The sequence below is a fragment of the Bombina bombina genome, chromosome 10 (assembly GCF_027579735.1).
Source record: "Bombina bombina isolate aBomBom1 chromosome 10, aBomBom1.pri, whole genome shotgun sequence".
Taxonomy (NCBI): domain Eukaryota; kingdom Metazoa; phylum Chordata; class Amphibia; order Anura; family Bombinatoridae; genus Bombina; species Bombina bombina.
Window position 1 is genome coordinate 126,971,262 of NC_069508.1, and position 17,500 is coordinate 126,988,761.

The 17,500-nt window shown below is 40.7% G+C and overlaps 1 protein-coding gene across 1 annotated transcript in view; it reads left to right on the forward strand.

Moving 5' to 3' along the window:
- ADGRL4 (adhesion G protein-coupled receptor L4) overlaps positions 1-17,500 on the forward strand; it is a 323,327-nt gene that overhangs the window by 183,929 nt on the left and 121,898 nt on the right. The window contains exon 9 of the mRNA XM_053693324.1: positions 16,181-16,365. Within this exon, the coding sequence (XP_053549299.1) occupies positions 16,181-16,365 (185 nt within the window). The remainder of the gene's footprint in view (positions 1-16,180; positions 16,366-17,500) is intronic.

Sequence of the window (17,500 nt, forward strand, 5' to 3'; positions counted from 1 at the left end):
CGATTTATTAATGTGCGGGCGGACATCAGTAAATCCCGATAGCATATGCTGTCGGCATTTATCATTGCACAAGTATGCTAAATCGGCTGCTAGCAGGGGGTGTCAATCTTCCCGATCGTATCCTGCTTCTTAACTTTAGTTTCTGACAAGCCTAAAGGCTCGCATTATCCCAACAACTCCATAGTCAACTAGTTTAAATATCTACACTCTGTAAAATGCATGCCAATTGAGTTTTAATGTAAATTATTTTGAAGGTTTTCACTTACAGAAGTTAAATTTAATAAACTCACAAACACACAAAACTTCTCAAACAATCCCCAAATTCTGTCATGGTTTCAACCAATCTGCTATTGCTTAGTTTTCCCCCAGAATATGATTTAGCCAATTATGTCTAATCTGCTGGCAGACATTAATGCATATGGATTGAGAGCAGTGTTAGAGACCAACAAGAAAAGCTAAGGCTATAACTTTAAGGAATATGAAACACAAATTTTCTTCTTTCAGGAATCAGATAGAGCATACAAATTTAAACCAATTTCAATTTACTTTTATTATCAAATGTTTTTGGTCTCTTAGTATCCTTTTCTGAAGGAACAGCAATGCACTACTGTGAGATAGCTGAATGCATTGGGTAAGCCAGTGACAAGAATTAAACATGTGCAGCTACTAATCAGCAGCTAGATTTTAGCAATGCATTGCTGCTCCTGAGCCGATCTAGATATTTTTTTTCAACAAAAAATAGTAAGAGAATGAAGGAAATTAAATAATAGATAGGTTTCATGTCCCTTTAAAGAATAGAAGTACTATTAATGGGCTTTTGGATTCGTTATCTCTTTGCTCTCAGCTTTAATAAAATCCTCCAGGTTATGAGGCATATTTAAGAAATGTCTTGCGGACCTGATCCGACAGTGCGGATCAGGTCCGCAAGACATTGCTGAATGCGGAGAGCAATACGCTATCCACGTTTAACATTGCACCAGCAGCTCACAAGAGCTGCTGGTGCAACGTCGCCCCCTGCAGACTCGCGGCCAATGGCCGCCAGCAGGGGGTGTCAATCAACCTGATCGTACTCGATCGGGTTGAATTGTTGCGATTCCTGTCCGCCTGCTCAGAGCAGGCGGACAGGGTTATGGAGCAGCAGTCTTTGTGAGTCTGAAGACTCGCCAGAAACACGGGCCGTCAAGCTCCTTTCGGAGCTTGATAGATAGGCCCCTATATATCTATGTTTCTAGCATTTGCTGCTTTCTGTCTATGAGTGAGGGTCTCACAATTTCATTTGTGTGTGTATATATATATATCTCAAAATAACAAGAGTATTGAATTGAGCAATGATACTTTTTTATTGGACTAACTATACATTTATAAGTTGACAAGCTTTCAGAAGAATTCCTCCCTTTCTCAAGTCTTAAGCAATACTGACCAATTAAATTAAATTAACAGATTACATCTTAAAACACAGGGTGACTAAAAATAACAGACAGTGTTACAGAGGTCTGAGTGCAGGGAGAGGAGGGGGTATCGTAAAAATCATGACAGGGGCTTAGTTGACAGAGGCAGACAGTGTCCAGTGTAGGAGAACAGACAGGGGAGATATATAGTATTACATAGAGCATATACTGACATAAATGTATAGTTAGTATAATTGCTCAATGAAATACTTATTTTGATATCTAAATCACTGGACTAACAAGGTTACTACAATCAACGTATATATATATATATATATATATATATATATATATATATATATATATATATATATACGTTTAGGAGGAAAGGCACTCTCCGTATAATAAGTAAAAAACTTTTACTAATGTTAACGTTTTCGGGGTTCCCCCTGTCCTCAGTCTTCTTAAAGTTCTATGCTAATATTTAAAGTGAATCCCAGATGCTTTTTTGTAATAGTGAGTGCGGAGTAAATAATATATATATATATATATATATATATATACACATAAACAAAATGATATATACATATACTGTATGTGTGTATGTGTATATATATATATATATATATATATATATATATATATATATATACAGGTAGCCCTCAGTTTACGCCGGGGTTAGGTTCTAAAAGGAATGGTTGTAAATCGAAACCGTTGTAAATTGAAACCCAGTTTATAATGTAAGTCAATGGGAAGTGAGGGAGATAGGTTCCAGGCCACTCTCAAAATTGTCATAAGTAACACCTAATACAATATTTTTAAAGCTTTGAAATGAAGACTTTAAATGCTAAACATCATTATAAACCTAATAAAATAATCACACAACACAGAATATATAATTAAACTAAATTAAATGAACAAAAACATTTGCTAAACAGCATTATAAACCTAATAAAATAATCACACAACACAGACTTCACTTGCATTTTTCTGCAAACAGTTCTTTCTATGCATTCCAATCTGGACTGATTTATAGACAGGAAGATTGTGTTCCTTTTAAATCTGCTTGATAGCTCAGGTCGGGTTAAACTGATTAATTTCAGCTTGCTTGGCTTTGCTGCAACACCAGCAGACAGTTCCACCTACTGGCTATTTTAATAAATGCACTGCTTCTCAATGCTTTTCAATAGCAGTCACATGACTGGAAAAAAAAGGTTGTTATTCTGAAACGGTGTAAATTGAACCGTTGTAAAATGAGGGCCACCTGTATATATATATATATATATATATATATATATATATATATATATATATATATATATATATAAATGGTAATGTGAAAAAGAAGGTACACCCTCTTTGAATTGTATTGTTTTAACATATCAGGACATAAAAGCAATAATCTGTTCCTTAGCAGGTCTTAAAATTAGGTAAATACAACCTCAGATGAACCACATCACATGACATATTTCCCTGTGTCATGATTTATTTAACAAAAATAAAGCCAAAATGGAGAAGCCATGTATGTAAAACTAAGTACACCTTATGATTCAGTAGCTTGTAGATCACCTTTAGGAGCAATAGCTTAAAGTAATAATTTTCTCTATGACTTTATCAGTCTCTCACATTGTTGTGGAGGATTTATGGCACACTCTTCTTTACAACATTGCTTCAGTTCATTGAGGTTTGCTGGCAGTCTTTTATGCACAGCTCTCTCTCGAGGTACCACCACAGCATTTCAATCCAGTTGACGTCTAGACTTTGACTGGGCCATTGCAATACCTTGATTCTTTACTTTTTCAGCCATTCTGTTGTAAATTTGCTGGTGTGCTTGGACTCATTGTCCTGTTGCATGACCCAATTTCAGCCAAGCTTTAGCTGTTGGACAGAAAATAATTTGGTATTCATAAGAGTTCATGGTTGACTCAATGGGGCAGATTTACCATTCAGTCAATCGGCCCCAATGCATCTGTTTCCGTGCAAGCCTTCAGGCTCGCCAGAAGCAGGAGTTAAAAAGCAGCGGTCTTAAACTTACCTCTTGAAAAAGTCTGGGTGCCACCAGATGAAACGTGTTGAGGATAACGTGTCATCGCAGCAACGCCAGCCAACCTCTAATCAGTGAACTAGCCCCGCAAACGATCCGTACACCAGATCGGTGACCTAGGAATGATTACAGCAGGAGCTTCTAAGTTCAGTAAAGACACGGTCTGGCAGAGGAGCTGCATACGGTGACATTTTTACTAACTGCAATTGCTTATTTTAGATTTTGTACGTGCATTTTATATTGCGCTATTCAATTTGTAAATAAAACTTTTACCCTTAGAGGTCCGCTGTGGGCGCTTGTGTTTCTCTCTTTCAGTTCCACATTATCTCATACTCCCGATTGTGTACGATTGGGTTGAGTGACAACCCCTGCTAGTGGCCGATTAGCTGTGAATCTTCAGGGGGAAGCATTGCACAAGCAGTTCACCAGAACTGCTTGTGCATTGTTAAATTCCGACAGCGTATGATCATCTCTGCCAGGCATTGATAAACCAGCCCCAATGACTGCAAAGTGCCTAAAATAATCCCAACAAAACAAGCCCAAAAAATCACCCCTCCACCACTGTGCTTGACAGTTGGTATGAGGTGTTTGTCCTGATATGCTGTGTTTGGTTTTCTCCAAACATGGCAATGTGCATTATTGCCAAATATGTCCACTTTGATCTCATCTGTCCAAAGAACATTGTTCCAGAAGTCTTGTGGTTTGTTCAGATGCAACTTTGCAAACCTAAGTCGTGCTACCATGTTCTTTTTAAAGAGTAGAGGCTTTCTATTGGCAACTCTTTTATACAAACCATACTTCTTCTTCAGTCTTTTTCTATTTGTACTGTCAGGAACTTTAACATTTAACATCAGAGGCGTAACTAGAAACCACAGGGCCCAGGTGCAAGAATCTAAGAAGGCCCCCCCAAGTGAATTTGATACATATATATATATTTTTAACATTTAACACAGAAAAAAATGAGAATCAGATTACATGTCTGCAAAAGGAGGTACCCTGTGCCCACAGTCTGTGAGATGATCTGACCCCCTATTACTTTATATAGTGACACTGTTTACCCCCGCCCCCCATGCTGTAGTAACAAGGTCTGTAATTTGCTGGTTCCACAAACATACACACACACATACATGCATAAATACACACACATTCACATACATACATACACACACATAAACACCAATGGGTAAAACAGAAACACTAACCCCTGTAGTCAGAGACACTAGTGAAGCATTATGTCACACTCACATGATATCAGTGCAGGCAGTGGCAGGTCAACGTTTTTTATTAAAAAAAAAATAAGAAAACAAATTTATTTTTATTTTTTTGAAGCTGGGACCTCTGCACCCCCTGTAGTTTTGCCCCTGTTTAACATGCTTGCTGGGGCCTGTAGAGTCTGAGATGGGTTTTTTGCTATTTCTCTGAGCATTGCACGGTCTGACCTTGGGGTGAATTTGCTGGGATGTCCACTACTAGGAAGATTGGCAACTGTCATGAATGTTTTCTGCTTGTGAATAGTCTTTCTCACTGTAGAATGATAGACTTTAGTTTGTTTTGAAAAGGCCTTATAACCTTTCCCAGATTGAGGGTCAGCAACAATTGCTTCTCTAATATAATTGTTGATGTCTCTCCTCCTTGGCATTGTATTAACACACACCTGAATGCTCAAGAACAGCAAACTGCTAAAGCTCCAGCTTCTATAGAGGTGACCACACTTGCTGATGATCCATTAATTAAGGGCATTTGATTAGCAGCATTTGGCTGCTACTTAACCTCTTAATTTCTATGGAAGCAGTAAGGGTGTACTTAGATTTTTGCACATGGCTTCTCCATTTTGGCTTTATTTTTGTTAAATAAATCATGACACTGTATAATATGTTATGTGGTGGTGTTTATCTGAGGAGGTTGTAATTAACTAATTTTAAAACCTAATAAGGACCAGATAATCGTTGTTATGTCCTGATATGTAAAACCATAGATTTCAAAGAGGGTGTACTGTCTTTTTCACATGAATGTATGAAAGCGAATATTCGTTTTGATTTCATGAAACAAATATCCGAACAAATACACCAACTAAATTTAAAGAAAACAAAGAAATACTGAATAAATTCTTCAATGTTCATTGTTTTTTTTAAATTACCTGTAGTGGTTAAAATAACTACCTTTAGAGTGCTGGAGAGCCATGCTAATCCTAAACCTTCTTCTTAGAGCCCCAGGCTGCACTAATAGGAGGTTTAGCTTAGTGGATCCCAGGACCTGGGTTAAGGGAGAAAAATGGTCAGTATTAGCATGGCTCTCCAGCACGCTAGAGGTAAGTACAGTGGGGCAAAAAAGTATTTAGTCAGTCACCAATTGTGCAAGTTCTCCCACTTAAGAAGATGAGATAGGCCTGTAATTTTCATCATAGGTATACCTCAACTATGAGACACAAAATGTGGAAACAAATCAAGACAATCACATTGTCTGATTTGGAAAGAATTTATTTGCATATTATGGAGGAAAATAAGTATTTGGTCACCTACAAACAAGCAAGATTTCTGGCTCTCACAGACCTGTATCTTCTTCTTTAAGAGGCTCCTCTGTCCTCCATTCATTACCTGTATTAATGACACCTGTTTGAACTTGTTATCAGTATAAAAGACACCTGTCCACAACCTCAAACAGTCACACTCCAAACTCCACTATGGTGAAGACCAAAGAGCTGTCGAAGGACACAGAAACAAAATTGTAGATCTGCACCAGGCTGGGAAGACTGAATCTGCAATAGGCAAGCAGCTTGGTGTGAAGAAATCAACTGTACGAGCAATAATTAGAAAATGGAAGACATACAGGACCACTGATAATCTCCCTCGATCTGGGGCTCCACGCAAGATCTCACCCTGTGGGGTCAAAATGATCACAAAAACGGTGAGCAAACATGGGGGGACCTAGTGAATGACCTGCAGAGAGCTGGGACCAATGTAACAAAGGCTACCATCAGTAACACACTACGCCGCCAGGGACTCAGATCCTGCAGTGCCAGACGTGTCCCCCAACTTAAGCCAGTACATGTCCGGACCAGTCTGAAGTATGCTAGAGAGCATTTGGATGATCCAGAAGTGGATTGGGAGAATGTCATAAGGTCAGATGAAACCAAAATAGAACTGTTTGGTAGAAAAACAACTCGTTGTGTTTGGAGGAGAGAGAATGCTGAGTTGCAACCAAAGAACACCATACCTACTGTGAAGCATGGGGGTGGCAACATCATGCTTTGGGGCTGTTTCTCTGCAAAGGGAACAGGACGACTGATCTGTGTACATGAAAGAATGAATGGGGCCATGTATCGTGAGATTTTGAGTGCAAACCACCTTCCATCAGCAAGGGCATTGAAGATGAAACGTGGCTGGGTCTTTCAGCATGACAATGATCCCAAACACACCGCCCGGGCAACGAAGGAGTGGCTTTGTAAGAAGCATTTCAAGGTCCTGGAGTGGCCTAGCCAGTCTCCAGATCTCAATCCCATAGAAAACCTTTGGAGGGAGTTGAAAGTCTGTGTTGCCCAGCGACAGCCCCAAAACCTCACTGCTCTAGAGGAGATCTGCATGCAGGAATGGGCCAACATATCAGCAACAGTGTGTGACAACCTTGTGAAGACTTACAAAAAATGTTTTACCTCTGTCATTGCCAACAAAGGATATATAAAAAAAGTATTGAGATGGGGGCGGAGCTTGGCCGTTCAGAGAAATGGCCGTGTAGTGCAATAGCTCCTAGGCCCTAAGAACTCAAACCCAGCAGCCATACCCGACCTAAGCCGTAAATACAACCCCACACCAGAGGTAACAGCCCGCTGAACCCGGCTCAGCATCTCATCAGCCGCAAACCCCTCTCATCGACACCAGATCCGCTCATAACACCGGGCGGCGCCCGGACCTGAAGGAGAGGATAACACGCGCTTAGGCCTCAGCAGCACCAGGGCTGGGCCCAATCCAGTGAGATACTATGCGGCAAACCAACGGCTACCGGCGCCCGACAACGACCCCACACGCCAAAGCCCATCGCAGCCCCGCGGATGTGACTCTTTCCCAGGGCGCGACTCACACATTGCGACGGCGAGGTAAGAAGGGGCGCACCACAGGCCTCAGGCGGCAACGGCCTCAACCACTCACAGCTCTGCCGCATAGCCACCCACCATAGCACAGTACGGAGGGAGCAAACTCTGATAGACGCTGAATCAAGGGGTATACCCATATGGCATATAGCGGTCACTGTGCAATATACACACTGCGCACCTCCTGGGGGAATTATCCTTATTTCTGCCGCTACACATCACTAGGCTACCGGTTCACCTGCCCATAAAAAACCACAGACATCAGAGATAGTGCGCCTACACAGTCCCCTTAAGGCAGCAATTACACTCAAGAGACCCTTAAGCTGCACTGTGCAAAAGGCGGACCACAGGACTGTAGCCCCTTACAGGATATAGGAGACAAAGCCTAAGCACCAGCTCAAACTCCTTTGTGTTATAAACTTTCTCTCTGGCTCCTAAATAAACGGTCAGCCATTATACACCCTAGCCTTCATCACATTGCATGAAAAGCAGATCACAGGGCAGCAATCCCTTAAAGAGTGCAGGGAGGAAAAGCTCAAACAACATTACAAACGCCCTCATCTTATAAACTTTATTATTGGCCCATATCAACCCTAAAAGAGCAACTGACCACTACCCACACCAGCCTCCACCATATTACATCAGCATGCCGGGGAAAAAAACAACCAGACTGGACAATATACCACAACCCAGGACCATGCAGCAGTTTTTAAGACAATCTGAACCTACACCAAAGCACACACAACAACCTTCAGATAACAGTGTGCCTGCAACTAGTTCACAGCCCAATGTCCAGACTGTGAGCCCTGATCCTGGTACTACACAGCCAATCACTAGAGAGGACCTTAAATCTTTATGTTCTAAAGAAGATTTTAAAGAAATGCTTACTGAAGTAAAGGGCTGGTATGGCGACCTTAAAAGGGATTTATCAAGGGTGACGCAGAGAGTCACCAACTTAGAAGAGAATCACAATACAACCAGTAATGATATTAACCATATGTCCCGCCTTCTCTACGATCAAGAAGAAACCATATACAACTTATTAGAGAAGGTTGAGGACCTAGACAACAGGGGCAGGAGGAATAATCTGAGAGTTCGAGGGATTCCGGAATCCATACTCCCAGGAGCCCTGGAGGGCTGCCTGCAGGCACTGTTTCGCACGTTAAAAGGAGACGAGAATGCCCCTGAGGTTATTATTGAGAGAGCAAACAGGGCCCTTAGGGCAAAGCCCCCTCCTAAAGCACCCCCCAGGGATGTTATCCTGAAGCTGCTGCACTTCAAGGACAAGGAGGACATTCTAAAACACTCACGGCAAAAACAGGAAATCACACATGCAGGCTGCCGTATCCAGATCTTTACAGACCTGAGCCCCACGACACTCCAGAAAAGGAGGGAACTTAACCACATAACTACAGTGCTCCGAGAGAAGAAGATAGCCTACCGGTGGGGGTTCCCGGTCAGCATCATTGCCAATAATGGCAACACCACAGCTATCTACAAAGCCCAAGATGACTTACCTCAGTTTTGCGAGGCCTTACAGATACACATCCAGACAGAGGACCAAACGAAGGAAGGCCCTACACCGAGGACCCCCTCGGGGAGCCGGGTGCGGCCCGCATCTACATTTAACAATGAAAGGGGCTTTCACAAACACCCCTCATTAGTGACTGTCGCTGATGATGTGGAGGAACCACATCAACACTCGGACTGCTCGTCCCCACGGCCCAGGCTAGGGGTCAGTTCCTGAATCAAGGCAACAGGTCGTATATAATATAATGTTATCTTTAAAATTATCTTTTCAAATGCTGGGTTTGTTGACGGGGATACTACCCTAATTTGTTAGTTACTTATTTTGTTAGTTAATTGTTATCATTGATTGCTGCTTTTATAGTTTTGCAGAGAAATATCATTTTATACAACATCAGCTTCCACAGTGAGGCTGTACTGTTATAATATCATAACTGTTTGTAAATTCATCCTTCCCATCTTCCACCCTCTTTAACCCCCCCTCTTTTCCTCTCCCTACTCCCTCTTCTTCCACCCCACCTTCTACCTACCACTGCACACAGGGCTGGAGAGACCTAGACACCACACATACCACAGACCCACAGAAGGAGTGGGCCTCACAGATCCAACAGTTGCTGCCTAGCCTTCAGTACACCCGTACATTAACAAACAAACTAAGTGCAACCAAAGTACACTGGTGCTGCCTGGTCGGACCTCTTAAACCCCAGAAATATGCAGCCGCGCCCCATTAAATTCATGACCATTAATGCCAAGGGGCTTAATAGCCCTGAAAAGAGATCGATCGCTTTCACACAGTTACACAAAGCAGGAGGGGATATTATTTGTATCCAAGAGACTCACTTCAAAAAAGGGAGGGAGCCTAGGTATATCGCCCACAGGTACAACACCTTTTATCTAGCATCAGGCTGCTCAAAGAAAGGCGGGGTGGGCATCTTCGTCAGGAACTCGATCCCTTTTCAACCAACCAAAGTTTTTAAAGACCCCAACGGATCCTACCTCTTAGTGGTTGGAATCCTGTTTAACTCTTACATCACCATAGCCAATGCCTATCTGCCAAACCAAGGCCAGCATACCATGTTCAAACAGCTGACACAACTGATTTTGGAACACACGAGAGGTGTACTGCTTCTAGCGGGCGATTTTAATCTACCACTAGACCCCCACCTTGATACCTCATCAGGGAAAACCACCACACCACACAGAGTAATCAGAACTGTAAACTCACAACTCCGCTCACTAAAATTACACGACATATGGAGATCTCTACACCCAAACACACGGGATTACACCTTCTTTTCACACCCACACCATGTCTACAACAGAATTGACTACCTTATAACAGACCAATTAGGCCTCTCGCTGATTGACAATGCCGATATACTGCCAATTACCTGGTCAGACCACGCCCCTGTACAATGCACACTAGACTGGCCAGATGTACCCGTAAAACCCTACATCTGGAGACTTGACGACCATACGCTAGATAACCCCCTACACAAACTGGCCATTGACACCACACTACGGCACTACTTCAATGAAAACCCACTAGATGCTCTGCCCACCTCCACGACATGGGAAGCACACAAATGTGTAGCAAGGGGGGAATTCATAAGACTCAAAGCCACAGAAATCAAACAAAACAGACAATTCCTTAACTCATCTTTGTCACAGATTAGATACTGGGAGTCTGAATTAAAGAAGAACACATCCTCCACCACAATACTAAAGTCCCTGACTACGGTTAAGACCGAACTGAATAATCACCTTATCAAAGAATATCAGAGAAAGGCATCAATGCTACAACAAAAATATTTTGAGATGAATGATAGAATAGGCCCCTCACTAGCCAAAGCTCTGAAGCGCAAGCAATTGAACACGCACATACACTCCCTAAAGGACGCTCTAGGGCACACGCAGAAAGATAGCGTGAAAATAGCTGAGACTTTCCGACGGTATTATGAAGCACTGTACAACATCACCAACAAAAGCCCACAGCCACACATTGACGCATACCTTAGGGACATCCAGCTACCCACACTCTCCCAAGAAGACTCAGAACACTTAGACAGACCGATAACAGCTGACGAAATTAAGTTAGCCATCAAGAGTATGCCAAATGGAAAGAGCCCGGGGCCTGACGGTCTGGGGGTAAAATATTACAAAGACTTTATACATCATCTACTAGCACCCCTAACACACTTGTTCAACTCACTGCTGACAGAGGGGGGATTCACAGATCAGATGCTAGAGGCTAATATCACTGTTCTACCTAAACAGGGCAAAACCCCGGACAGGCCAGAAAACTTCCGCCCGATCTCGCTCCTCAACGTAGACGTAAAGATCTATGCCAAGGTATTAGCCAACAGAATCAATAAGATTCTACCTACGCTGATACACCCTGATCAGGTGGGATTCGTGCCTGGCAGAGAGGCACGCGATAACACGCTGAAAGTGCTACAGCTCGTATCGCACGCACAGAATCAGAACAAGCCTCTCATACTGGTCTCAATAGATGCCGAAAAGGCTTTCGACCGGGTACATTGGCCTTTCCTGAAGGCGGTACTAACCAAAATGAAGTTTAGCGAAACCTTTGTCAGACAGATATTTACTCTCTATGAAAACCCCTCGGCCAGAGTAAAAGTCAATGGCCTACTGTCAGATAGATTCCACATCAGAAACGGGACCAGGCAGGGTTGCCCGCTCTCGCCGATCCTATTCGCCATCTCAATAGAGGCTTTAGCACAGAAAATTAGAGAGGACCCCCAGATCTCGGGTATCAAAGTCAAATCAAGTACACACAAATTGGCATTATACGCTGACGACGTCCTACTTACACTCTCTGACATAGAGACCTCTCTCCCCAGAGTTCTAAGCACCTTTAGTGAATACGGCCAATTCTCTAACTTCCACCTCAATGTGGCTAAATCTGAGATATTGAACATTACATATGACACGGAAGTCTTGACCACAGCACTAGGCACCTGCCCCTTGAGATTACAACAAGATAAGCTTAAATATCTAGGGATATACATCTCCCCAGACGCCCAGATCGTTTTCCAAGAAAACTACAAATGCTTGGAAACCGCACTGACAGCGGACCTGTCTAGATGGAAAAACAAATCTATTTCCTGGCTAGGGAGAATAAATATTATCAAGATGAACGTGCTACCCAGACTGCTTTACATTCTCCAAACGACACCGATTCCCCTCCCAAGGAACTACCTACAAAAAATTCAAAACTTAATTGAACAATACATCTGGGGAGGGATCAGACCAAGGGTAGCCAGGAAAACTTTATATTTGCCCAGAGACAGGGGGGGCCTGGGGGTTCCAAACATACTAACATACAAACAGGCAATCACGCTGAGCAGACTACTGGACTGGTGCTCTAATGACCCCAACAAAGAATGGGTGCGACTGGACTGTGATATCTTAGACACCAACAACGCAGGCCTAGGCGCCTGGATACTAGAAAAGGATAGGCACACAGCCACAACAATGTACCCCTTGCTGATGGACTTCTACTCCACATGGGACAAGATAATAAATACTACATCTCATATAACAACTAAATACTCCCCATTAACCCCTATCTATCAGAATGCCGCCCTGCCCTGGAACTTACCTGACGGCAGCACCACTATTGACACACCCTTGAAAGACTACGTCTTCAGGTCTCTGACCGACGGACATAGGCTCAAGACATTGACAGACATCTCGGAGGAACAACCTCACCTGACCCTGACCTGGTACTCACATATGCGGTTGAACCATTACCTTACGACACATAAACACAGACCTTGCTTAACCAGAAAACCTACCACCTTTGAGACACTATGCCTAAAGGACACACCAACAGCCCATGCAATCTCACTGCTTTACAAACTGCTATTGTTAGATGACACCCAGACACTTCCCTCCTACACGAAGATGTGGGAAAAGGAGTGGCAGACCGAGATAAGCTGTGAGGACTGGCAGACTGCTTTCTCAATGACCAGATCAGCCTCAATCTCTATGAGAGTGCAGGAATCCAGCTTCAAATGCTTAGCAAGGTGGTACCTCACACCCAGCAGGCTGCAGAGGATCTACAAACAGGCCACAGGCAAATGTTGGAGAGACTGCGGGGCAGTTGGCACTCCAACACACATATGGTGGGACTGCCCTAAGCTAGATGAATATTGGGTCAGAGTCTTCAATCACATAGAACTTGTCCTGGGGAAACCCCTGCAGAACAGCCCAAACACTTTGCTATACCTTTCACTGCCCGAACTACCCTGCAAAGCAAACAGGGCTCTATTACTGGTCATGCTGAATGGAGCCAAACTATTGATCCCAAAGCATTGGAAGTCCAGAACCACACCGACCTTTCAGGAGTGGCGATCACAAGTAGACACACTGCTACAACTAGAAAGATACCACCACATCCGGCAGGGGACCGTAGACACACACGAGATGATGCTGGAGAGCTGGGCAGCACATAAATAACAGATAGTGTAGGATAGGACAGACCGCGTTCTGGCCCCCTGACTCCCTCATTGACCCCCCCCACCCCTACCTCGCCCCTCTACACCGCCTCCTCTTCCCACCTTCTCTCATCACCCCCGCCTGCCCTCCACAAGACACACGCAAGTGAGCCATAAACAACCCCAAATAATGGGAACACAGCATGGGGATGGCCTGGTCTGCACAAACTTTTCTAACCGGCCCAATGGAGACAGCCCCCCCCTCCTCCTCCTTTCCCCCTTTTCCCCTCACCCCTTCTTGCTTCCTGCCCTCTGGTAACCCTAGCTTATGCTTGTTTAACTTGGTGGGAATGGATATTGAGCACCAGGGACAAAGCACTAATGGACTTTTGGACTTTCATCACTTAAGTCTTTCTGAACTGTGTCCTAACCCCTTGGGAATTATACACCACCTGCCATTGGACTGATTAATAATTTCGCAAGCTTGGGGGTACCAGGGCTAGTACAATTCTTATGTGTTAGTATTTTTCTGTTACACTTTGCAAAGCTACATTTGAACAACTTTGTATTTACATTTACTTTGGAACAATTGAAAAGCTTGTAACTATTTGAATCTCCTTTAATAAAGCTCTTTTGAAAAAAAAAAAAAAAAAAAAAAAAAAAAAAAAAAGATTGAGATGAACTTTTGATATTGACCAAATACTTAGTTTCCACCATAATTTGCAAATAAATTCTTTCCAAATCAGACAATGTGATTGTCTAGATTTGTTTCCACATTTTGTCTCTAATGGTTGAGGTATACCTATGATGAAAATTACAGGCCTCTATCATCTTCTTAAGTGGGAGAACTTGCACAATTGGTGGCTGACTAAATACTTTTTTGCCCCAATGTATATGCTGTAGCCAAATAACATTTACATTTGTTTAATGAAAATTAATGTAAATGTTCCATGAATATTTAGTATTTGTTTTGTTTAAAGCAGCAGATGATTATTTTGCAAAATTTCCATTTTTCTTAGTGATGCACGTCTTATATATATATATTTATATATAGAGTAATGGCCGCTACATGCTTTATTTAATAAGTCAAGCCTAAAATATATTTTAAAAATTAATACTTTTAATTAGTAGCATAATATTTATTTCTAAACTAATTTATTTTAGATTAAATATTTTTTTAAATAATTTAAATATGACAAGAGAAATAATAGTATTGTTTTGTTTAGTATAAAAACTTATCATATAGAAAATTAAATAAAATCATTAAAATATTTTTGATAATATAGAATCACATTATTCCCTTGCTAGAATTACAATAATTATTCTGAATTTTAATAATGAGTAAAAATATAATAGCCAAAAATTAATTAATTTCTCGGGTTTCAAAGTATACTCCATTTCAATACAACTGTGGCAAAATCCTATTTATCTAATGGCATTGTATAGCAATTTAACTGTCTTGGATTGCATACAGAATATTAATGCAGGTAGATGTGGAGAAACAACATATATAAAGATCTTAATAGCCATTAAAAACACTGTAAACAATGTTTTAATCAAAGAAATATGCCACAGCTCATTAAAACAATATTAGTTGAATAAATGAACACAACACAATGTTAGACCTGACAGCATTTGTCAAACTACCACCTCTGGAATTACTCTATGTGCAATTAAGAAAGCAAATTGCAGAAGCAGATTTAGTAAAACAAAATCCTATTCATGGGCAAATATGCAGATAAAAGTTAAAAATTAAAATTAGAAAATGATATGTCAATGTTGTGAGAATGCTTAAATCAAGGAAAATATTTAGCAATTAATTTCATATTGTGCAAATGTATTATTATTATTAACCCTATTTTTATTCAGAGCTTTAAAATAAAATATATACAGTATGAACTTGCATTTGATACTTATTCTAAATAATGTATTTTTATTTAGAATGTTTTTGTATGAGTTATGTTTTCATATACCCCCAATGTTGACTAAGCTTTCAGTACCAGGAGGTTCAGAGTTGAGTCTGTTGATTCAGGGTCATGATTGGCCAGTTGATGGAAAGTGTTAAGGTAGTTGTGTGAGCCAAGGAGTCAGGTAGTTCAGGCAGAGTTGGATATTTATGTACAACTGCTGCTTATTAGTATCTCTGCCACCTATGAGTTGGTGGATATAAATCACCCTGAACACTTTTGTTTGGAGGAATTGATTTGTGTTTGCAAGCAGTGGGAGTGCTGCACAAGCTAATGTGTACAGTGTCTGCTGCCCATTAACTGAGAAGCTAAGAGTGCAGGTTCCCAAGTTGTATGGCATTTCTCCAATGCCAATGAGTTTTTATTTTTTTATTTGTATTAGCCCTTGGATCTTTCTGAATAAATAAGAATGAACAGAATATGTGTCTAACATATAGAAAAACAAAAATCCGCAAGTTAAACCTTGTGTAAAAATGCAATACAAAGACATTTTAATAGTAGCTTGTTTTTTTGTAAAATAAATGTGATTTTAGATCTCATTGATGACAATATTTTTGTTATGAACTGTATAATTTATAGAATTAATACTCAAATTTAAAAGTTTTCTTATAATAAAACAAAATTAATAAACACAATTGAAGTATGAACGTTATTAATATTCTCATAATTGTACAATTTCTTCTTAAACTTTTTTTCTTTTCTTTTAGGAACAGTAGCTATAGTGTTCGTTAGGTATGAAAACATTGGTGTTTTGCTCTCTGGAAGTAATGATGTAGCAGAAGATAATTTATCGGAAATAGTAAATTCACCTGTTTTTGCTGCAGCTATCAACTCAAATCCACCAACCCTCTACCAGCTTGAGAAAGTAACTTTTACTTTAAAACATTTGAAGGTATGTAAATTTTCAAATGGCACAGCTGTAGTTTAAAGAATAGTTTAAAGAATACACTTTGGAGAATCCCACAAAGAATGTCTTCATTTCAGTTCATAGTAGTCAGGGGCCAATGTGTCTTTTAATAGTTTAACCTATTTTCACATCTTTGTATCTTCCAGCTGCTTTAGTACCATTATCATTTGGATTTGAACTTTTTATATTATTAGCCATGACTCACAACCATACAGACATCAAACATTAGTGATGCTAGGTATAGAAAAAGATTTTGACATTAGACAGGAACCAGGAGGTCAGCCTAATCTGACAATATTTATTTTTTGAAGTCTAATCTTAAAGGGATGGTAAACACCAAAAATGTTATTATTTAAAAAGATAGATAATCCCTTTATTTACTATTCCTCAGTTTTGCATAACCAACACTGTTATAGAAACACTGTTATAGAATTATGCTTTTTACCTCTGTAATTACCATGTATCTAAGTTTCTGCTGACTGCTTCCTTATCTCAGATCTTTTGAAAGACTTGCATTACAGGCTAACTTCACGTGCATGAGCACAATGTTATCTATATGAAACACATGAACTAACACCCTCTAGCTCTGAAAAACTGTCAAATGCATTTAGATAAGAGGCAGTCTTCAAGGGTTTAAAAATGATCATATGAGCCTATCTAGAGTTAACTTTCAACTATGAATAACAAGAGTACAAAGCAAATTTGATGATAAAAGTAAATTAGAAAGTTGTTTGAAATGACATGCCCTATCTGAATCATGAAACTTTAATTTGGACTTTAATATCCCTTTAAATGGTCATAAATCAGCAATAAGAAAAATGCTCTAAATACACTATTGCTTGTGTATACCCATGTGTTCATCCATTGCAGAGGTGAAACAGAAGTTTAGGACTTCTACAGCAACTTCAAGCCACTCACCAGAATTCAGTTACAGTTTAGAAATCAAAGTATTTTTCAAATGACTGATACTTTTTAATTGGGAATAATGAATCCGCGACTGGATGTTCTTGCATGTTGAATCGTGAAGTGTGTACTTTTTACCTCTCAATTAAGATTGTACAAAGATGAATTACCATATTGTCAGAAATCTGAATGCTCCCCCGTGTATTTCTAGTACAGC